The sequence below is a fragment of the Dasypus novemcinctus genome, chromosome 25, assembly GCF_030445035.2.
Source record: "Dasypus novemcinctus isolate mDasNov1 chromosome 25, mDasNov1.1.hap2, whole genome shotgun sequence".
Taxonomy (NCBI): Eukaryota; Metazoa; Chordata; class Mammalia; order Cingulata; family Dasypodidae; genus Dasypus; species Dasypus novemcinctus.
In genome coordinates this window covers 35118012-35141550 of record NC_080697.1, presented here as the reverse complement: position 1 = coordinate 35141550, position 23539 = coordinate 35118012, and the positions used below count along the sequence as shown (strand labels likewise).

General features: G+C 37.6%; 1 protein-coding gene across 2 annotated transcripts in view; it reads right to left on the bottom strand.

Annotated features, from left to right (window-relative positions):
• MBOAT2 (membrane bound glycerophospholipid O-acyltransferase 2) overlaps positions 1-23539 on the bottom strand; it is a 230032-nt gene that overhangs the window by 143566 nt on the left and 62927 nt on the right. For both annotated transcript variants that reach the window (XM_071211942.1, XM_058287896.2), the window contains exons 2-3: positions 19769-19914; positions 13190-13267 (exon numbers count right to left, since the gene is read on the bottom strand). In XM_071211942.1, the coding sequence (XP_071068043.1) occupies positions 13190-13221 (32 nt within the window). In that variant the 5' untranslated portion in view covers positions 13222-13267; positions 19769-19914. The remainder of the gene's footprint in view (positions 1-13189; positions 13268-19768; positions 19915-23539) is intronic.

Here is a 23539-nt window from a genome sequence, read left to right as displayed (position 1 = left end):
ATCACCATTTATTCCTAGTAGAGTTAAAGCAATTCCTGATGACAACATTTTTATTTGAATCCATACTGCAGGAGTCTTATGAATATTACCAGGTAATATATTAAAATGGATACTATCTGTTGTTCAGGGTCATATGGATTGAGATAAAAGTTCAAACTGGCTAAAACTGCCTCTTCCTTCCCTAACCCTAGCCCATGTGACCAGGCCATGTCCACTGATCTATGCTGAGTTTAGAAGAACAAAAACAAAGTAGGAGGAGAAGTAGGGAATACTAACAGCACTGCAAGTCAACCTATCTAGCAAACAACTGCATGTCATTCATCAATCTAGTCTTCAGGGTAGCCAGGCACCCAGCAAAGGCAGCAGCTCTTTAAATGTAAAGACCAAAAGCATGACCAAGTATAATCTGTTCAGAAATCTCTTACATAAATACCAGGTACCAATACCCAACCACAAACAGGTACAAGAAGATTGAAAACCAAGAGCCCACAAATACTCATTTAACAGGACAGAATATCTCACTTATTGAGCTACTATCATCTATATGCTCAACAATGGAACTTTAAAAAACAAGTAAGCTATCCCTGCCAAGGAGTTCAGATTCTGGGGAGAAGAGAAAAATGAATCACAGTACACGGTGATAAACACTATTGTGTGAATACCTACAACAAGCTTTGACCCGACATCATCAAGAGCACAACAAAATACTAAGAATGACCATAGAAAGCATTTCATTCAGAAGTCTAAATACTTCCTTTTGCTTTAGGAAAGGAGAACCCTTTCCTAAACAAAAGTTTGCCTAAATGCCCTCTACACGAAACAAATAGACACTATGCTCCTCAGCTGAATTGCTGATTTAATCCGATTCAGATTCAGAAATGTAAAGTGACTTGGCCAAGGTCCCAAAGCTAATCAATCACCAAGGCCACCCCCTGGAAATATGTATTTGAATTTGATTTTTTTTGTAATGTACCAGCCTATTACTCACTTTTATCATCAATAAGGGAGACTTCTGAGCAAAAGTTTTCAAAAATTTCATCATATTTTAAAATGCATGTTAACTTAATTCAAGTTAACACCAAATATCTATATTTTGTGTGGAGTATTTTATTCTACTGAGTACACAGGGAGTGATATACAGTCTGGGTTTTACTACTTTCAAAGTTAGTCGCCTCTTCGCTTCATGCCTCCTCAGTCCTTAGTATATCCTTCTTTGAAAGCAATATTCAGATTGTGTTTGTAGTTTGACCGTAAGTTTCATGAGGAGAGAGACCATGTCATTTTTATTCATCACTAGATTCCAGCACCCAGCATAACACATTTTTCTTGCTTGAATGTCTTAATGTCCCTGACTTAACCGTGCATTTTAGAGGGTAAGAAAACCCCATTATCTTTGATTTTCCAGAAATACTATAGTACAGGATAAATCTTTGTTCAAATTGGTAGGTACCTGATAGGTTTAAAATTATTTCCCTACAGCTCTTAATATAATCTCATATATAGTTTGGTTACCCAATACAAACATGCAATTTTACTTTATGTATTTACATGTTTGCATTTTTAAGTCATTTATTTTGTTGAAAATAACTTACCAAGGTATAAAAGAAAATACTTCAGTTTAACTTCTCAATGTTAACAGGCTTTTCCACCCTTCCCATTTTAACTACCCCACATTTGTGCTATTTATATTTATTTCTTTTTAATTTCCAGGTTTAATTTTTTTTTACTTTTTTATTAAAGTTAATAGATCACAGAGAACCTTACATTGAAAAACATAAGAGGTTCCCATATAACCCACTCCCCCCACTCCCCACCTCCTCACCCCTATTTTTGTAAACTGTATTTTTTTGAAGATATATACATCTCAAAAATGTTACACTAAAAAACATAAGTTTTTTACCACACCCACTCCTCCCACACCAACAACCTCTCCCATCATTGTGGCACACTCATCGTACTCGGTAAACACACTTTGGAGCACTGCTGCACTACATGGATAATAGTTTACTTTACCCTGTAGTTCACACTCTCCCCCAGTACATTCAGTGGGTTATGGCAGGATATATAAAGTCTAGCATATGAACCTGCAATATCATTTGGGACCACTCAAAGTCCCAAAATGCTCCCATATCACATCTCTTCTTCCCTCTCCTGCCCTCAGCAACTACTGTGGCCACTTTCTCCACCTCAATGCTACAATTTCTTCTATTACTAGTGAAAATAGCTTTATAGTAGAATATGAGTAAGTCCACTCTAATCCATACTATTTATATTTAAATAATGGCAATTCTCTTGTTCTGTGTTCCAAGTCAGATTGTTTTCTGAAACTCAACACGAAATTTTTCCATAGAGAAATTTTTTTTTAAAAAGTATGAAGGGGACTGAGGTTCCCACACCAGTCCAAAAAAGCTTACTTAGCACATTAGACTATCATGAACCCAGCCTGTGTCACCTACTCTTGGGAAAATGCCTTCCTAAATTCCAGCTGAGTATTCCTGAAACACATTTCTATTCCCCTTCCTCTTCTATAACCTAAATACAAGGGACTCCCTATTTACATCCATGGCCATTTCTGCCCCCATGTGTCTATTCCCATTCAGGAGGACAAAAGTCCAGCAGCAGATGCTCCAGGGATAAGAATTAGGGATGGGACTTTGTGCCAGGAGTAGAGAGCAGAAGACAAGTGCAACTACAATGGCTATTCATAAGACGTTTCTGGAGCAGGTCCTGAGATAAATCCCTGTTTCTAAAGGAGGCAGAGACTACAGCCTGGAAGCAAACGCTCTAAGAAAGTACGTGGAAGGGAGGAGGAAGACATTAGTTGCTATCACTCAGAAGTCATGTTATTGTTCATTCATTCAATCATTCAGTCAGAAAACTCTTACTGTGAACATACTATCTCCTAGATTCCATACTACATACAGAAAACAAAATCAGGTACGGGGTAATAGATGTAGCTCAAGTGGTTGGGTGCCTGCTTTCCATGTACAAGGTCCCAGGTTTGGTCCCCAGTACCTCCTAAAAACAAAAAAACAAACAAAAAACCCCAACTCTCACTGGGAAGCAGATGTAGCTCAGTAATTGAGCACCTGCTTCCCAAGTACAAGGTCCTGGGTTCAATCCCTCAGGACCTCCTTTAAAAAAAAAAAAAAGCAGGTATGACATCACTGCAGTTACAGAATCTGCAGTCAACTAAGGGTAAAATACTTTACACAAATAACTCTCTAATATAGATTAAAAATTTGAGATAAAGTCTCAAAAGGAACACAATTTTTAACAAATAATCTGTTCTAGATTGAGGCATTTAGGAAGGATTCCCCAAGGAAATCAAATAGGGTGAAATCTGAAAGTCAATAGGAGATAGAATGGGAAAAGGAAGAATACTCCAGACAGGAGATAGAGTGAGCAATGTGGAAGAAACATTTTCCAGGAAAGGAACGAAGCTCAGTGTTGCTGAAGTATGGAAAACAAGGTAAAGAAGTTGTTAGGCGATAAGGAAAACTAGGCTATTATTTCCCATGTCATCCTTTCAACAAACTGTTACTGAGAACCTACGATGTGCCAGGCACTCTGCTAGGTACTTGGGATACAGCTATATTTAAAATAGACAGGACCCATATTTTAATGGCATGTACATTCTAGAGGGGAGAACAGACCAGGAAGTAAACATAACAGATTGATTTCAATAGTGGTATGTGCATAATGACTGCATCCACTTAGCTGAATTTCTGTATTAGAGAACACGCATTCACTCACTCATTCATTCATTTCTAGCGGTGGCATATATCAAGATTGATATGGGGAATTGCTCCCAGACGAGGTCATCAATTTTTCTGTAAGCAAGGAGCATGTCTGTTTCTAAAATATATATGCTAGATAAATGCTAGATGAAAGAATTAAGAATTTAGCCTTACTTACATGCCTCAGTACATAAAACACCTTTCATTCATCTGTCTCTCATTTGACAGGACAGGAGAACTATTACACAAATAATATATTCCAGCCAAAGAAGAAAGGGCTCACAAAATGTTCCTGTAGATATAAGAGCACCCCACCCCAGCTCCCTACACACGTGAATGCATGTGTGCACACAAACACACATACTATACGTATACCGTATATCATTCAGGCTACATAACACCCCATACTTTTTCATGCCTAAATGCCTTGGCCTGCGCCAATAAAGTCCTTCCATACAGCTGGTTAAGGCCTTTGTATCAAATGCATGCATCTTGTCCTCCAGGAAGGTCTTCCTTGAGTTTCTTGCCAGGAAAAAGCCCTGGTTAAGAGGTCCCTGAGTAAATCGAGTTTCCCGCCCTGGAGTCAGATGTCCTGTGAGCTAAACAATCTGACCGGAAGGCCAAAAGAAACTGATAATACAGTCAGATGGAAATCAACATGGAGGGCAGAGTTGGGTGGGGGTGCACAGAGGAAAGGTGTCTAGGTATCTCATGACAGATGGATGGAAACGGAGAAGGCTGCCAGCATAGGGAGACCGGGGCTGGGGCACATTTAAAGGACTTATGCTGAGGCAAGCAAGCTCCAGGTCTCTGGGCTGCAACTATAAAGAGAAAGTGGTGCTGAAAAAGCCTGCCTATTCTCTACATTGAACAGGTCCCAGGAAATAGGCTTGGGCTTACAATCTATGGGGGAATAAATAAGGAGGTCGCCAGAGGTAGGAAAAGATGAACCACCAAGCTTTTCGTCCTAAATAACCTAAAGACACACACACAGCAAAATAAACTTTAGCGACAGTTCTATAAATATAGAATGAAGTCAAAACCAAGAGAAAGAAGTTCACTCATACTTTCTTTTCCTATCTCTCATTAAAGATTCTCCTCTGTTCACTGATATCTTTAATACCTTTAACAGGAACAGTTTTTCATTTCACAAATAGAGATAAAAGGTAAATGTCCTGTGACAGTGTGAATGAATTTCAGTTAAATGAAATTAGATTATCTAAAACATAGTTCTGGGAAGTGGACTTGGCCCAATGGATAGGGTGTCCGTCTACCACATGGGAGGTCCGCAGTTCAAACCCCGGGCCTCCTTGACCCATGTGGAGCTGGCCCACGCACAGTGCTGATGCGCGCAAGGAGTGCCATGCCACGCAGGGGTGTCCCCGCGTAGGGGAGCCCCATGCACAAGGAGTGTGCCCTGTAAGGAGAGACCCCCAGCACAAAAGAAAGTACAGCCTGCCCAAGAATGGTGCCGCACACACGGAGAGCTGATGACGCAACAAAAAGAAACACAGATTCCCATGCCGCTGACAACAACAGAAGTGGACAAAGAAGAACACGCAGCAAATGGACACAGAGACCAGACAACTGGGGTGGGGGGGAAGGGGAGAGGAAAAAAAAGAAAAAAAAAAAAAAGACCAATTGTAATTCTCACAGCCAAAATGATCTTCCCACATGACATACTTACTATATCCAAAAAAAAACACCACAAAAAACACAGTTGTCATGGCAGAATGAACAATAGTCTTTAGAGTGGAACAGATGTGGGTTGAAAATCCACCATTTTCTAGCAATGGACTTCGAACAGTTACATAGTAACTCAGTCTCCACCTGTTTACCTATAAAACTGAAGGTGCTTCCACTTAGCTCAAAGCCCTGGACACTCAGCATGGCACACAGTCAGCCCCCATCCCCTTCAATGTGTTTTAGTGGCACACACAAAAAAAAACAAAAACAGTAAGATACTGATTATCCAAAAAGAAAGAATGGATGGAATAAGAAATGAAAGGCAGAAAAAGAGAAATGCTCAATTTATGAATTTAATAAAGAAAAAAAAGAAATTAAAATTTCTCACATTCTGTGACTACAGCAGCTCCAACTGTCTCCTGACAGGAATTAACTTCAGAAGAGAACTTAAAAGGCTATCTCCTACAACATCCAAATCAAAATGTTCCCTAAGCATCTATTTAAATAGATTGGGGTTTACTACATCATATATCACTCATGTATCACACACGTTATTAAGTATTCTCAGTGTAAAAGAAGCTGTCCTTCCTTGGGCAAATATGTGCTTCTTCATATTTCATCTAGAGGTCCCAATTTCATCCTAGCACTCCAAAGAACAAGCATATAATTCCCTACCAATATTTAAAGATAGCCATTATATGTCCTCTTCAACATCTAGATGTTCTTCTTTTGAGGGTATTCAATGTTTCTTTTGACCCTTCATTCCTGTAACTAAAACTCAGAAAATGTGGTTGCACATAAACATGGACAAATTTGCCTACAAGAGAAAATACACAAAATCTTGAAGTCAATTTTTAAAAGTGTGACTATTTTTATTTACAATCCTTCTTCTTGATACTTCCCTTTAAGATGTTCTTTTTTAACAGCCTTATTGAAGGAAAAGTTACATGCCATAAAATTCACCTAATTTAAGTGTACACTTCAATGAGATTTGGTGAATTTATAGTTTTGCAACTAACACCACAACTTCTATCACCTCCCAAAGATCCCTCATTTCCATTTGCAGTCAAGCCTCACTTTCATCTCACCCACAGCAACCACTGATTTGCTTTCTGTCACTACAGTTTTGCCTTATCTGGAAATTTCATGTAAATAGGATCCTACAAAATGCAGTCTTTAGTGTCTGGCTTCTTGAACTTGGCATGCACTTTTTGGGATTTACCTGTTTTGTAGCATATTCCTTTTCATATCCTCTACAGTATTCAATGATATGAATATAGCACATTTTGTTTATCTATTCACCAGCTGATGGATATTTGGATTGTTTCCAATTTGGGCTACCACGAATACTACTACTATGAGTACTCAAATGCACGTTTATATGAACATATGTTTTCATTTCTCTTGCAGAATTGCTGAACTATATGGCAAGTATATACTTACCTTTTTAAGAAACTGCCAAATGGTTTGTCAAAGTGGCCATATAATTTTACAGTCCCAATAGCAATGTGTGCAGGTTTCAATTTCCCCACATTCTCACCAATGACTCACCAATGTCAGTATTTCTGGGTGTGCAGTGGTATCTCACTGTGGTTTTAAATGTGCATTTCCCTTATGACCAAATGATGTTGAGCATCTTTTCAAGTGCCTATTTTGCATTTGTACATCTTCTCTGATGAAGTATCTTCAAATCTGTGGCCCATTTTTTAACTGGGATATATGTTTTCTTATTGTGGAACTAAAGAAGTTCTTTAAATATTCTGGTTATAGGCCTTTATCAGATAAATGGTTTGCAAAGATTTTTCCCAGTCTGTGTCTTGTCTTCTCATTTGCTTAATGATGTCTTCTTCTGAAGAATGAAAATGTTTAATTTAAATGAAGTTTGGTTTTTAATGTCATCTTTGCCTAATCCAACATCACAACAATTTTCTATGTTTTCTTCTAAAGATTTTATAGTTTCTTTTCTAACATGTAGGTCTATAATCTTTTTTTTTTAAAGATTTATTTTATTTCTCTCCCTTTCCACCCTGTTGTCTGCTCTCTGTGTCCATTTGCTGTATGCTCTTCTATGTCCGCTTGCATTCTTGTCATGCAGCACCAGGAAACTGTGTTGTTGTTTTTTTAAATATATATATATACTTTTATTTATTGAAATATATCACTCATACATAAACATAACATAAACAATAAATAATAGTTGTGAACTGTGTTGCTTTTTTGTTGCATCACCTTGTTGCGTCAGCTCTCCACGTATATGGTGCCACTCCTGGGCAGGCTGTGCTTTTTTTCACGCTGGGCAGTTCTCCTTGTGGGGTGCAGTCCTTGCACATGGGGCATCCCTACGTAGGGGACACCCCAGCATGGCACAGCACTCCCTGCACACAGCAGCACTGTGCATGGGCCAGCTCACCACATGGGTCAGGAGGCCCTGGGTATCGAACCCTGGACCCTTCATATGGTAGACAGACACTGTATCAGTTGAGCCACAACCGCTTCCCTATAATCCATTTTAAGTTAATTTTTGTATATGTTTTGAACTATAATTTGATACCAAGTGATTGATCAACTGATTTGCATGTGGCTGTCCAACTGTTACACCACCATTCATTGAAAAGATGACCATTTCTTCTAGTGAAATTGCCTTAGCACTCTTGTCAAAAGTCAATGGGCCATATATATTGGGGTATATAGCTAGACTCTATTTTGTTCCATTGATCTATCTGTCTATCCGTATGCTAATAATGCACTGTTTTGATTACTGTAGCTTTATGGTAAATTTTGAAATCAGTGTAAGCCCTTCAACTTTGCTCTTCTTTCAGCTATTCTAGCTCCTTTATATTTCCATATAAATTTTAGGAGCAGCTTGTCAATTTCTATTTTTTAAAAAGCCTGCTGGAACTATGATAGGGACTGCATTAAATCTATTGATAACTGTGGGAGAACTGCCATCTTTTTTTTTTCAAGATTTATTTCGCTCCCCTTCCCCCCAATTGTCTGCTCTTTGTGTCCATTCACTGTATGTTCTTCTATGTCCACTTGCATTCTTGTCATGCAGGACTGGGAAACTGTTATGCTTTTTTGTTATTGTTACTGTTGTTGCGTCATCTTGCTGCGTCAGCTCTTCATGTGGTCAGTGCCACTCCTAGGTGGGCTGTGCTTCTTTCGCGCTAGGCGGCTCTCCTTGTGGGGTGCACTCCTTGCATGTGGGGCATCCCTACATGGGGGACACCCCTGCATGGCATGGCATTCCCTGCATGTCGCAGCACTGTGCATGGGCCAGCTCACCACACAGATCAGGAGGCCCTTGGTAATGAACCCTGGACCTTCCATATGGTAGGCAGACGCTCTATCAGTTGAGCCACAACCGCTTCCCAGAACTGCCATCTTAACAAAATTTAGTCATTCAGAGTTTGTGGATATGGTATATCTCCCCAATGTTTTTTTTATTTCAGAAGTACTTGCACTTCTTTTGTTCACTTTATTTCTAACTATATTATTCCATATGATATTATTGTGAATGGATTTATTTCACTTTTAGATTATTCATTTTTAAATATATAAAAATAAAATTGATTTTTGTATATTGCTCTCATATTCTATGATCTCACTACTCCATTTATATTTTTTAAATACAGTATTTCTTCATTATCACTTTAAGTGTTAAACATTAGGTCTTGCATTATTTCACGTCTCTTAAACAAAAGCTATACCAAGAAGGTAAGCATTTTCACCAGCTGTCTAGAAAACCACTTGGCTTTGGAACAAAAATCTATAGTAAATCAGTAATAAAAAAATTCAAATATTCCACTGATTGCCGAAGTTAAAAATTAGCACTATAGCAAGTTAAAAATTACCACTCAGCAACCTTAAACTTAATATTACATTTTGAAGCTAGTAGGCAGGACCTGTCTTCTGCCTCCCACTCTTTTTCTTTTTTTTTTTTTTTAAGATTTATTTTATTTATTTCTCTCCCCTTCCCCTCTCCCACCCCAGTTGTCTGTTCTCTGTGTCTATTTGCTGTGTGTTCTTCTTTGTCCACTTCTGTTGTTGTCAGCAGCACGGGAATCTGTGTTTCTTTTTGTTGTGTCATCTTGCTGTGTCAGCTCTCCATGTGTGCGGTGCCATTCCTGGGCAGGCTGTACTTTCTTTCGCATTGGGCGGCTTTCCTTACAGGGCGCACTCCTTGTGCTGGGGGCTCCCCCTACGCAGGGACACCCCTGTGTGGCAGGGCATTCCTTGCACGCATCAGCACCGCGCATGGGCGAGGTCCACACGGGTCAAGGAGGCCGGGGGTTTGAACCATGGACCTCCCATGTGGTAGACAGAGGCCCTAACAACTAGGCCAAGTCCGCCTGTCACAAGAGTTTGCTTAGTAAAGGGTTGGCAAACTATGGCTGGTGGGCCAACTCCAGCCCACCTGATTTTGTAAATAAAAGTTTTACTGGTGCACAGCCATGCTCATTTGTTTACGTATTGTCTAGAGCTGCTTTTACAATACAGCAGCAGAGTTAAGTAGCTGTAACAGAAACTGTATGTCCTGCAAAGCCTAAAATATTTACTATCTGGAATTTTACATAGTTTGCCAAACCCTGCTATAGGAGATGTCGGGCTGCTAGAGAATCTGGTTAAAATTGCATTCTCCCTATATTAATTACTATTTTCTTTTCTTTGTCGCTATCACTTCAACTTTTAGATTGCTTTTTTTTTCAAAAATTTCAAAGCTTAAATGAAAATGCAGACTACATAAAGCACTGATTTCTGGGACAGATAAAGTTTTAAAGGTAAATTATCTAGATATATATCAGAATAATGCAGTATACATACAAGTGTTAAATAATGGACTTGCAAAAATAGATTTTATATTACAATATTTCAATTTACACATGAATCTGTTCTTGAGAATACACCTGCACTATGAAAATCTCAAAAAGATTATAAAGCAGAGAGTCACAAGCTTTAAAAACTGTTAAGTACCTCAGAGTAGTTCAAATCCTTCATTGTACAGATTTAAATCTGGCTGTTCAAAGGAATGTATTACACACACTATGTAAAACTAGATTAAAAGTAACAGAATTGTATTACACACAATAACTTTGGACAACATTTACAAATACTACAAGTCCCATCTAACATAATTGAGTGAAATTCCTAAAAGGTATGACTCATTTAACATTTTAAATTAATGCAAGGACCTACATGAAAAAAAAAAACAAAAAGAACATATGGTTAGTAGCAATGCTTCAATACGCATTTATCAATTGTAACAAATGTACCACACTAACGAAAAATGTTGTCAATGTGGGACAGTGTGGGAGGGGGAGGGTGGCATATGGGAATCCCCTGTATTTCTTATATAACATTTATGTAATCTAAAGCTTCTTTAAAAATAAAAAAAGTAACATATATGGATAACAAGAGAAACAACAAGAAAGAAAAGGCAAAGTCAAGCAGAAAAGCATTTATAGGTATAAACTGAAACAGAAGTTCTGAAGCTAAAAAAAGATCACAATACACACTTTTGAAATTAATTATCCCCCTCCTATTTATTGGCAACACTAACAATTCATGTTAATCTGCTTCACTGATAGTGTCAAACACTGAAATTCTATTGTAAATATCAGCAGCATATATGCAAGCAACAATTTCTTCATGAAAACTTACTGTGAAAGAATAAGATTACTAATTTTGTAAAACTGCATATCTCTAAAGCACCATTATCCAATAGAACGTTCTGTGATGAAAGAAATGTCCCCTGTCTATGCTGGCCAATACAGTACTCACTAGCCACATGTGGCTACTAAGCACATGAAATGTGTCTAGTTTGATTGATTTGAATTTAAATTTTAATTAATTTAAATTTAAATAGCCACATGTGGCCAGTGGCCATCATATTAGACAGTGCTGGTCTAAATTATTTATAAAGTTAACATCTGTTGCCTTTCAGAAAAAGAAACAATTTCCTTTGACTAGATATGAATTTTTCAACCTTCCAATTTAATACTATGATAACACTTTTGCTAGTGATCTGGTATAGTCACAGTAACAGTCACCTGTTTTCAGTAATCTAATCAGGTTTTCTTCCACTGGCCAGATAAAATACATACCAATCTTTTTTTAAGCAGGTATTAAATCCCTTTGGACCTGTCATCTGGACATTATTTTTTAAAACAAGGTCATAATGGTACAAAAACATCTTTACCTGAAACAGCATCAACGTATTCTTTCTCCTCTTATAAAACAAAAATCTGTTTTGCAGTTGCAAAAAGTTTTTTAATTAAAATTAAAGCATCAAGAATTTGTTAAGTGTTGGTTTAAAGAAAGAAGAGGAAAGCCAGAGCAGGTGGTGTCAATGAAAACTGAGAGAAGATAGGGTTGACCAATAATATCAAAAACTGGAGCTGTAAATTAGAGTGAGACTAGAAAAAAGCTCATCAATCAGCTATAGGTCCAGGATTCCTTGTGCAAAGCTTATAGCCATGCAGGTTTCAGAATGCAGAAATATAATTCATACACCATATGTCACATAACAGATATTATGGAACAATTCCAGCAGAACCTGCTTGTATACTCTGTCCCTGGGTGCTAACTAAGTATCTTTGCACACCTCTATTCCCCAACTTACATCTCTGGTCCTGACCCATCTACCCAGCTCCCCAGCTCCTACTGCACATCTCACAGATATCTTAAACTCAACATTCATTAACTCACCAAATATTCACTGAGTGTTTCTTACATATCAGACACTGTTTCAGGGGCTAAACACAGACCTACTTGAAATGCTCTTTTCTTTAAACATGCTCCCAAGATCCCCACCTCACAAAATAGTGCTTCCATCTACCCTTTCTTCCTATATGCACTTCCATAAATCATTAAGTCCTTTCAGATTTATCTTCTAAATCTCTCTCCAGTCTATTGACTGTACTCTCTCTCTCCACTGTTATCACCCCCTAGACTAAACCAGAGGTTCTCAAAAAGGGGAGATGTGGGAAGCGGACTTGGCCCAATGGATAGGGCGTCTGCCTACCACATGGGATGTCCACGGTTCAAACCCTGGGCCTCCTTGACCTGTGGAGCTGGCCCATGTGCAGTGCTGATGCACTCAAGGAGTGCCGTGCCATGCAGGGGTGCCCCCGCATAGGGGAGCCCCACACGCAAGGAGTGCGCCCTGTAAGGAGAGCCGCCCAATACAAAAGAAAGTGTAGCCTGCCCAAGAATGGCGCCGCACACACAGAGAGCTGACACAAGATGATGCAACAAAAAGAAACACAGATTCCCAGTGCCACTGATAAGGATAGAAGCGGTCACAGAAGAACACATAGCGAATGGACACAGAGCAGACAACTGGTGGGGGCGGGGAGCGGGGAGAGAAGGGGAGAGAAATAAATTTTTTAAAAATCTTTAAAAAAAAAAAAGGGAGATGTTACCCCCTCAAGGAACACTTGAAAATGACAGGAAACATTCATGGTTGTTGCTCTTGGTGAGAGGTAGGGGGACTACTGGCACCTACTAGGTAGAGGTCAAGAATGCTGCTAACCATCTACAATGGACAGGACAGCTCCCACAACAATGAAGTATCCAGCCCAAAATGCAAACAGGGCTGAGGATGAGAAACCTGCCTTAAAGGAATTTTTAATTTAAAAGTTCTTTTAAAAAAAGTATCACAATTCAAAATTATTTTTAAAGTAATGAATAAAATTCTGTTTTGATATAATTTTACTACAGTAAAATACGTGTGAACAAAGGTGAACAACATGAATACTTACTTGTGCATGTTTTCTACTCCTATTATGATCATGATACAATAGGAAATTCCACTTTGTACAAGAAAATGTAAGGCATACCTATAAAAAGTAAGAGCATTGTTAGAAGGATACCCATTCACACACACCATGCTGCAAAAACTTAAGCTAAAAAGTGCAATGTGTAACACAGAAAATTTCCAGTTAAAAAATAAGGAATCAAACCCCCAAAGCTTAAAATTCTGTGAACACCCTGGAAAGGGAGTCCCATACCATTAACTCCTGAAGAGGTAGAAAAATAAAACCAAGCCCCATAAAGTCACACTCAATGTCTGAAGCCACAAGAGCATTCCAGGTCTCCTAGCCACATAAAAAGGACCTTAGGGTTATGTGGCTCAACGATTAGAACTTTAGTAATAAATCTAGATTTCAGAAGGGTCCTGACAGACATCGGTTATATGTTTCCCCAAATTAATTTCTTCAGTACCAGCTTTGCACTCTGCCTTTATTTTTTAAACATTACTAGTCATAAAACAAAAAGTGCTAAATATTAGAATTTACTAAAAAACTATTATTCTCACAGCATAATAGCTCAAGTCAAATAAACTTCCTTATATCAATCTAGTCGATCTTTAATTTGTAATCCAGCTACATAATATTCTGGCTGAGATGGCACAGTGATTCCAATGTTCTAATGCAGAAACCAACCATTAAAGGACAAGACTAATCTATTAATTTTTTTTAATTCAGGAAAAAAATGACTAGGATCTCTTGGTTTAAAACTAATCCCAACTATCCACTCAGCTGAGATTTTGATCTATGTGCATAACACAGATAAACACACACATATGTAACTTTCCATTCTCTTTTCCCTTTGGTGGCATGAGCAATTTATGAGAACATTTACAAATCATAGTGTATAATTTAAAGCATTAGTAAGGACATCAGCCTAAGATTAAAACAACTTTACTATCATCATTATGCATTAACAGGCACGTCTAATGTGGCAAATTTTGAACACAGTTTCTTAAATAGAAATATTATAGATACGGAGTACTCTGCTAAGCAGGCGCTGGAAGAAATTTATTTTACCCACTGTAGAGAGAAGGTCAGTCTCTGTGTGTGTGTCTCTCTCTTACACACACACACACACACCAGAAATATGGTCTGCAGTGCTGCTAAAATCAGAGGACCACAAGGAAGCAGAAAAAACATGAGTATAAATTGAAACAGAAGGAAACTAAAAAGTACAATTAAAATATGTACTTTTCAAATTAATTACCCACCTATTATTTACTGCTAACACTAATAATTAACTAACAGACCTAATGTGAAAATGCTGACAAGGACTGCTAGATACTTCTAAGGGATTCAGTGTAGAACTTATCACTTATCTTTAAATAACATTTCTAAGGCCTCCTGGGAAATAATTTTTCCTTTTCTCTAAAATTCCTTGTAGTGTGAAGGATATATACCAACTTTGGAAGATTTTCAAAACAGTGTCATTGTCCCTTATATCATCTCAAGACACGACTCCCCTGACCACCAATCAGATGATGTGCTTAACCATCTTCTGGTTTGCAGCATGACATTTTGGCAGCCTCTTGTCATCTAAGCCTTTGGCAAGTCCAACAACATAAGTTCATCCACAGAGAACTGACCTGCATCCATCTGTTTCACTGACCTTCATGACAAAGCATCAAGTTGCTTTTCTACTCAATTACGACACGGGTGATATGCTTCATAATTTCCCATACTCATTCCACTTGTTCAATGTGTAGTCAGAAGCAAAATCTTAAATCTCTATAAGTCTCAATGTCCTCTTTAGTAAAATGAGGGTAATAAATTAAGCTTTTTCAAGCTTATGCGAATAATACATGAAAAGTGTTAACTAGGTTATGGGGTACACAATAAGCACTCAAATATTATGTTTTATTAGTAAAATAAAAATTTGAGATAGAAGGTACGCAAGTCTCGGGAGGATCTCATTGATTGCTACAGTAAGCAATGCCTCCAATAGCGGGGCTCCTAAGGGCTCTGCAGACATCCAGAAACTATAAGCAGGACAGACAGCTCAGAAATTCAGCACTCTGTAAGTGGGACTTACTCTGGCATTTATGCTCCCCAGCGTAACAGTTAAGACTCATTTATAGGTTCTCAACTCATGGCTCTTCTGCCACCTTTATTTGAACCTATAATTAGCACTATATTTGATAAACATATGTCCCAGAGACTTAAATCCTTGGTCCATTCATGTACCACTTGACCCTGAATTTCAGCAGAGATGCGACTACTCTCTAGTTCACTGGACTTATCCAGGACAACAAACAAGATGACAATGGACAACAACCATCCTGAAGGGAAGAGAGTGTCTGCAACTGCAACCAAGATAGTTCCAACCATCTGCCCCATGGGATCTAAGCCCCCTCTCAATTAGAAGTAGGGTAGGCATCAGCATCCCCAAATCCTCAAGACTGGGGAATGAAAAGTGGACTAAAGTAGACTTATTATTATTCTATTATGGACTTATTATTATTTTAGCAATGGAAGAACTCTTATCATTGATGTAAAGGCAGTGGCCACAAGAAGTCCTGACAGATGACAGAGGGAAGAATAGGTATAATATGGGGGTATTTTCAGGACACTGGATTTGTTCTGCATGACACTGCAGTGATGGACAAAAGCCATTCTATATTTCGTCATAACTTACAAAATTGTGCTGGACAGAATGTAAACTATAATGTAATTATAGTCTGTGGTTAGTAGCAATGCTTCAATATGGGTTCATCAATTGTAATAAATGGACCACACTAATGAAGGACGTTGTTAATGTGGGAAAGCGTAGGAGCCGAAGGGAGGGGGGTGCATATGGGAATCCCTTATTTTTTTATGTAGCATTTATGTAATCTAAAGCTTCTTTAAAAATAAATTTTTAAAAAAATTTTTTAAAGAAAAGATTAATGAGGAAGCAAAAAACTAATTTGGGATCCTTCTTAGAAATGTCACCCTGATGATTAACTTTGTCTCAACCTGTATAAAAGCTGTGGGGAAAAAAAACAACCCTTACCAGGGAGGCTGATTTGAGATTGTACATCTCCAGCCTCCCACTGTGAAAAAAGTTACTTTTCCTTCCAAAAAAAAAAAATTCTGCTATAACCCAACCTCACCATTTTAGAGTTTGAGGAAACAAAGTCTTAAGGTCATATATCAAAGTTAGTAACCTAACTGATATTAAAACCTTAGTTGTTTCTGGGTGATTTATCCATTGGCTGATCCTTCAATGGGTGGGGGTGGAGTGGAATCTCATTTTCAAGCTAAATCAATCTTTTATCCCAAAACTTGTAGTTTGTTTTCACCTAACACATTTTACTTATTTTCAATTTCAAATCACAGTAAAGGCAGGTATAAAATTTATTTTTCTCAAAAAGAAGCACAAATTTTTAAAAGGTTGAGAAACACCTCTTCAATTGTTCAACTGATCTTTACTGAATTTCTGCTTTCTGAAAGGCACTGGGAAAACGAGTTGATCAGACACAATCTCTGTCCTCAGAGAGTTTCTCATCTAAAGAAAAAGACACATAAATAAGTAAGCTACTTCAATACTAAACACTAAAATAAAGATTGTATAAACAAATACAAATATTTCCAATCTGGAAATTGGACCAACTGGATACTGGTGATGCCAGATAATACTAATGATAACGGTCATAATCCTGAGCTAACTTTCAATGCTCAAAATGAGCTGGCTATTCTTCTGAGCTCTTTCTGTAATATTACTTTCGTTTTAAAGATTTTAATTATTTATTTATTTCTCCCCCAAACCCTCATCATTTGCATTTGCTGTGTCTGTTGTGTACTGGTTTTCTTTTCAGGAGTCACCAGAAACCAAACCTGGGACCTCCAATGTAGGAGGGAGGCACCTAATCACCTGAGCCACCTCCACTCCCTGCTTTGTTAAGTCTCTCATTATATTTTCCTTGTGCCTCTTGTTGCTTGATATTATTGCATCAGCTTGCTGTGTCTGCCCATTGTGTCACCTTACTGTCTTGCTTGTCTTCTTTAGGAGGCACTGGAAACTGAACCCGGGATCTCCCATGTGGTAGGCAGGAGCTCAATCACTTGAGCCACATCTGCTTCCCAATATTACCTCTTTTAGTCCTCAAAATATCCTATGAAACTATCAATGGCCGCATTTTACAGGTTAGAAAACCAAGCTGGAGGGGCTGAAGAACATGTCCAAAGTCACATAGCTAGCATGCCAAGGTACCTGGATTCAGATCCAGATCTATTTCACTTCAGAGTCTAAGCTCTTTTCCATCATTCTATTGTAGTCTCAGAGATCTTCAAATAAATAAATAAAAGTATAAACTAATTCTCAGTTAAAAGAGACTTGTAGACAATAGTTTTTAAAAAGTAAAGCTGAGACACAATAAAAGCAGGTAAAATGGTCAACTATATTTATGGGTACTAATATGTACATTCCAAAAGGAAGCTGTTATCACCAAGTGCAATGAATGCCTCATGATGATGGAGGAGGTTGTTGTTGTGGGGGGAGGAGTGGGCTGAGGGGGCAGGCAGGAAGCTGTCAAAATCAGTAGCAGATAAGACTGCCTTTGAGCCTAAAATCTCAAGGCACTAAAATGCAAATCCAAAGGATACTTTATTTCCACAGTCATTCCAGTTAGCAAAGAGCTATCTCACACATGGTACAGAAGCATAAACAATTTATCTTCCCAAAGAAAGGAATACCAAAAAAAAAGTTCTTCTCCTTCAAGAAAACACAGAACTCAATTAAAAAAAAAAAAAACAACAATCCTGGCTATCATATGTAATTTGAAATACTTTGGACTAGCTAGCATTAAAGTCAGGTTCCTTTTGACAGTGTTATAAAGCCTACAAGAAGGCTTCACAGCAAAAGAACCCCTCAGTAAAAAAGAAATCACTAATTAAAGAGATGCATCCTCATATTACCTCCATGTTGTTAAATTCAGGAGATACTATTTACATTCTAATCTTATATTCCAGGGGGCACTGTTTACACAAACTGCAAAGCAAATGGTGTCCCCTGGAGTTGGGCAACTTGAACTACAAGCCAGCCCCAACCCCTCATTGACGTAATATCCAAATACATACTGACTACTGAAATATTTATGGCTTCAGTGTACGGACTGGGATATACTTTAAAATTCTCAAGAAAAATAAGGGGGGGGGGGATGAAGGATAAAATTAGAATGGCAAAATTTTAATTATTGTTGAAGCTGGGCAATGGGTATATGGGGTTCATTACATTTTTCTCTATAATTTAAAGTTCCATAATAAAAAGTTTAAAAGCATATATATACTATCACATGGCATGATTTATAAGTGGTTCCAATGTATCACGTGGGAAACCTAAGAAAACTCTGATAAAATAAATTTGATACTGTCAAGGAAGAGAAAAGGACTACACTTAGATTTTATTGAAAGGATCATTTTAAAACCTCAGGACTAAACACATACCCACCACTGGCAGTGCCTATCAGAGACCTGGTCACAGGGCATACAGCAGAGACTGAAGAAATCAACCCCAGTAGATATTTCATGACTTTCTAAGAACATCTGCAATCACCAGAGGCAAAAATTAGATTAAGAGAGAGTAGTATATTCCAATCCTCACAAGAATCAAAAACAACATGCTAGAACAAACAGAGGCATTATCAAAGCCCCACAGATTCTATACTCCACAACAGAAACTACTAAACCACAGATCAAGCGAATGCATTTTTATCCTCTCAGGAAATTCTCTTCTCAAACAACGGTATACAAAGGAGCAAATCTAGAAATTCTTATCTCTGAATGTATAAACAATATACCAAATGAGCAAGTAGCATCAGCTCTCACTTTAGAAGGAAAATTCATAAAGAAATCACAAAGAAGCTCTTCCATTGAGAGTCTCTGCTGCTCTGCCAAAACAGTATGTTCTTCTGATTTCTTCTACCACATACCAGTTATCCATAGTAAATAGGAGGTTTATTGTATTTAAAGTTTTCAGGGTTGCTAAATAAGAAAGGGAGCTGAATAAAGGAATCTCACATATAAGACACACACATAAATACATGCCATCTCAAAGCTCATAAATAAAAACTTTCATCATAAATAATTCTCCCCAACACAAACAAATCAATAAACAAAAAACTTTTCCCTAATGGCAGTTTGAAAAATGGTAACAGTTCTATCAATGGGCTTTACCAGACTCCTAAAAGCCACTTATACAGAGAGAAAATAAAACTACAATATTTTAAATGGCTTATTTATCTGTGTATAAAAGATCTGCAAAGTAAGTAAAAAGTATACTCATGACAGAATGTTTCTATATCATTTTTTCTTCATCTGACCTATTTCATAAAATATATATATATAGTTCTCTTTGAGATCAAACTTTGAAGACAGCATGGTCTAAACTGATAGACCATACCCACCCTCTAATGTGTCTACTGAAAACAAAATTTAAAATGTGGCCTACAAGTAAATTTAAGAATAAAAACCTACATATCTTTCTACACACTCAAATTCCAAATATATCCATACAGTTTTTATTTAAATATGATCAAAACAATTACTCACCATCCAAAGCAAAAAAGTGCAAGATAAAGGCCCAAAAGGGTAGCAACTACATGTCTTATAAAAGAGCTAGTTTTGCTTGAACGTAGGTAAGTTCGAAACCAAATGGCTGCTAGCAAGGCAAAGAGTTGGCACACTACAAAGTTGACCTGTAAAGAAAAATTGAAATTTCATATTAGCTCACAATTTTAAAAATTAAAATTAAATATAACACAGAATTTGATGTCATATTTAAATTCTCAAGACAAAAACATCAAGGTTTTATTTTCAAAATTAAGATCTTCTAAGTTTACAAAAACCAGGGATCTTCCCACAAATAAGTACCTTAAGTTCAAAATGAGAACCAAACGCAACCTGCTTGCATTACACTTGGCAGGGGACCTGTGGCGCACAGTGTGATGAGAAACATGGAAGGACACCTGGAAGAATCTGGAGGACACTGGGGTCACAGAACACAGAAACGAAAAGCAAAGGGTAAAGCTACTGGTTTAAGGGAAAGAGAACATTGTCTTAATGACTCAGGTGATCCTGTAACTGACAGTAAATAAGAGCTCTGAGTTTCTCCAGAAGCGCTCTGGGACAGGACCAAGACCCTCAAGGGTACAAAAGAGCTCAAAGCTGGACAATCTTGATTGAATTTGTTATCTTCCATTTTGAGTTCTATAGTCATTTGAGGGAGTGGAAATGAATGGGGAGTCTGCTGGTTTAAAAATCACCATTTGTTTGAATGTAATATTTTTACAAAATGAATACAATAAAATAAATAAATAAATAAATAAATAATCACCACTTGTGAAAGACTGGAAACCAAGTATCCTAGCTCTGAGGCAAGGATTGGTTCATGAGACATAATATAGAGGAAATGATAATGGAGAAAATAACTTTCAGAAAGCCACACAGGGAAACATTCATTCCCAAGCCTACTCATGTCAATTTTTAAATTTTTTCATTACTTGCTAGGAACTTACATCATTCTTAACTTACAGCATGGAAGATTTAAAGGTGATATTTCTGCTGCTCTTTTTCCTTCTATAACATTTTTTTTGGCTTAGGAAAGAACAAGTAAAGGCTGAGAAGATTAAGAACTCCTTACGGTATTTAAAAACTAGGAAAAATTCTCCACTTCTCTCATATGAAGTGTATCCCTCACAGAATGTTAAGGAAAATATGTCTTAAAATCTCTCAGGAAAATAAAAAGCCCACTGACATTATGAACTTACAAAAACAATATATTACCAAAAAAATCACTGTTTTAAGCATCTAAATTGTGAACAAATCACACCATCTACATGTAAAAGTTTCCAAAGATCCAGAGAGATATCTCTGCCTATATACACAGACAACTATCTTCTTTTTCTTGCTTTACAAGGAGAAAAACAGTTGAACATTGTTATGCATTATCTAAGTAGAACCATTGTTGTCTGAAATGGTTACACTCAATACAAGCAGAATGTAAAGACCAACAGGTTCTAAGAACTTTTTCTCTCCTAAAGGGTTCTAACAGTATTTGAAAAAAAACCTCAAGCAAAAAAATAAATATATCAGAAAAGAATTCTTGATATTAATAAATACATCGAATACAGCTTCTTAAAGTTTAACAACTTACCTTCAAATATCTCTTAATTAAACAAAAATTTATAAAGCATCTACTATGGGCAAAGCATAGGAAATCTAAAAGTGAGTAAGTCTCAGTGCTAGCCCTGGATAAGTTTAGAATCTGGTGGGAAAAGCAAGTACATATATAAGGAACTTCAACTTCAAAGTAAGTACCTTTTTAAGAGTTTACAGAAAGTGCTTTAAAAATACTCCAGAGCAGGAGAGTGTTGCTGTGGGGGGAGTGGTGGGGTGGGGGCGGTGGGGGTGAAAGGGGACGTCATATTTTTGAATGCAATATTTTTAAAAATTGAATTTAAAAAAAAAAACACTAAAAAAAAAAAAATACTCCAGAGCAAAGAGTATGAAGTAGGTAGCATATGTAGCTGGGGCCAGTAGATCCTAAACTTAAGATCTCCACAACCTTCCCTCCCTTCCTCCCTCCCCTTCAGTTCCCCTTTCTCTCACCATATTTGTATATTTACATGGTATAAAACAAAGTGTGGCCATTATTACAGACACATTCTAGGATCTCTGAAAGAAAGTGTAATATAGAATCTTTTAATCATATATTTTCAACACTGTCATTTTATAAAGAATATGAGATCACACCTCTCTCCCAATACCCACACACATTACCAAAAGTCTTTATTTCTAAACACACATAACACACACACACACACACACACACACACAGATTCTGATTATCCTCACAGTGTGAGAATTACTGACTGGCAAATAAGGGAAAGGGCATTCCAAGCCCTTTATAGTTGAACTTATAAGCGAAGGAAACCATTGAAGTTTTTAAAATGAGAAAATTATGTGATCCATCCCGTTTTTGGAAAGCATCTACCAGCAGTTCCTCAAAGGAAGGAACAGAATAAGGAGTGCCTACAAACAGGGTAGAAGGCTTACTGTTATAGATCCCTTGAGAATCAAGGAGGACCTGCAGCTGCAGGGAGGATGGAAAGGAAAGAACCAATTCAAAGAAACTCAGGTGATGGAACTGTCAGGATTTCACTAGATAAGGGGATGAGAGAATAGTCACTGATGGGTGATAACATTAATCAAGATAGGGAAAAGTGAGGAAGAAGAACAGGTTTTAGGGGGAGAAATGAATTCTATATCAGGTATCCTTACTTGGAAGAATGTCCAAGGGACAAGTATGCATATTAAGAAGACAGCTTGAAATACAGAGCCAAAAGGGCAGGTGTGAATATGAGAATGCTGGACATAACTGCAGGAAAGTCAGGTACACAGCTAAAGCAAAGCCAAGGAAAGACAAGAAGACCCAGGGCAGAATCCTAAAGACCTGAAATGGTTAAGTCCTAGGCCAAGTAACAGGAGCAAGCAGAAGGAGAGTCCTCTGAGAAGTATAAAATCCAGCAGACTTGCATGTGTTTGAGGGGCAAAAGCAGCGGGAAGCGTCAAGAAAGTGTCTCAAGAAGCAGTGTTCACCGTCAAATGTCATAGGCCATAAAAATCAAAAGAAGTCACCTAATTCGGCAGTTTCAACTTTACTGGTGACTCTGGTGAGAGCAGTTTAAGTAGAATGCCCAGAGGTGGAAAGCCATATTTTAAAGATGAGGAAACCAAGTCTTAGTGTTTAGGTGACTTATCTAAAATACAATTTAAGAATAACTCATACATTTACCCCACTAATTGACCAGATAATTGTGGAGAAAACACAAAGATACCTAAAATAGGGTCCTGCTCCAAAAGGACAAAATGAGTGAGTTACAGACACAGCTAATTAAGTGCTAAAGCACCACTGGGGAACCCAGAGAAAGCTCTCCATTCCCCCAGAGAAGGTGGGGAGCTTCCCAAAGGCAGTAGCTGGTATTTGAGCCTTGTATGGGACTTTGAAGGATAAGAAGGATTTGGACAGTCAGACAATGCCCAGAATTTTAGAAAGGAACAGCATAACTCATATTAAGGAGAAAAATCAGTAAGACTTCCAGATGGAGAAGTCCAGTTCTATGCTTCTTTAAACAGAAAAGACTAGAATACATACACATTCAGGCATTCAAATAACTAATTACAAGTTCTTAACTGTAAAGCTTTATAAACCGAAACCATATCTAGTCATTCTTCCCTGGGTGGGGTAGAATTGGGGAGGCAAATAAATACTGTAAGGGAGAGACAGCCAGAAAGAACACGTAAGTAAGCGTGTCCCTCCAA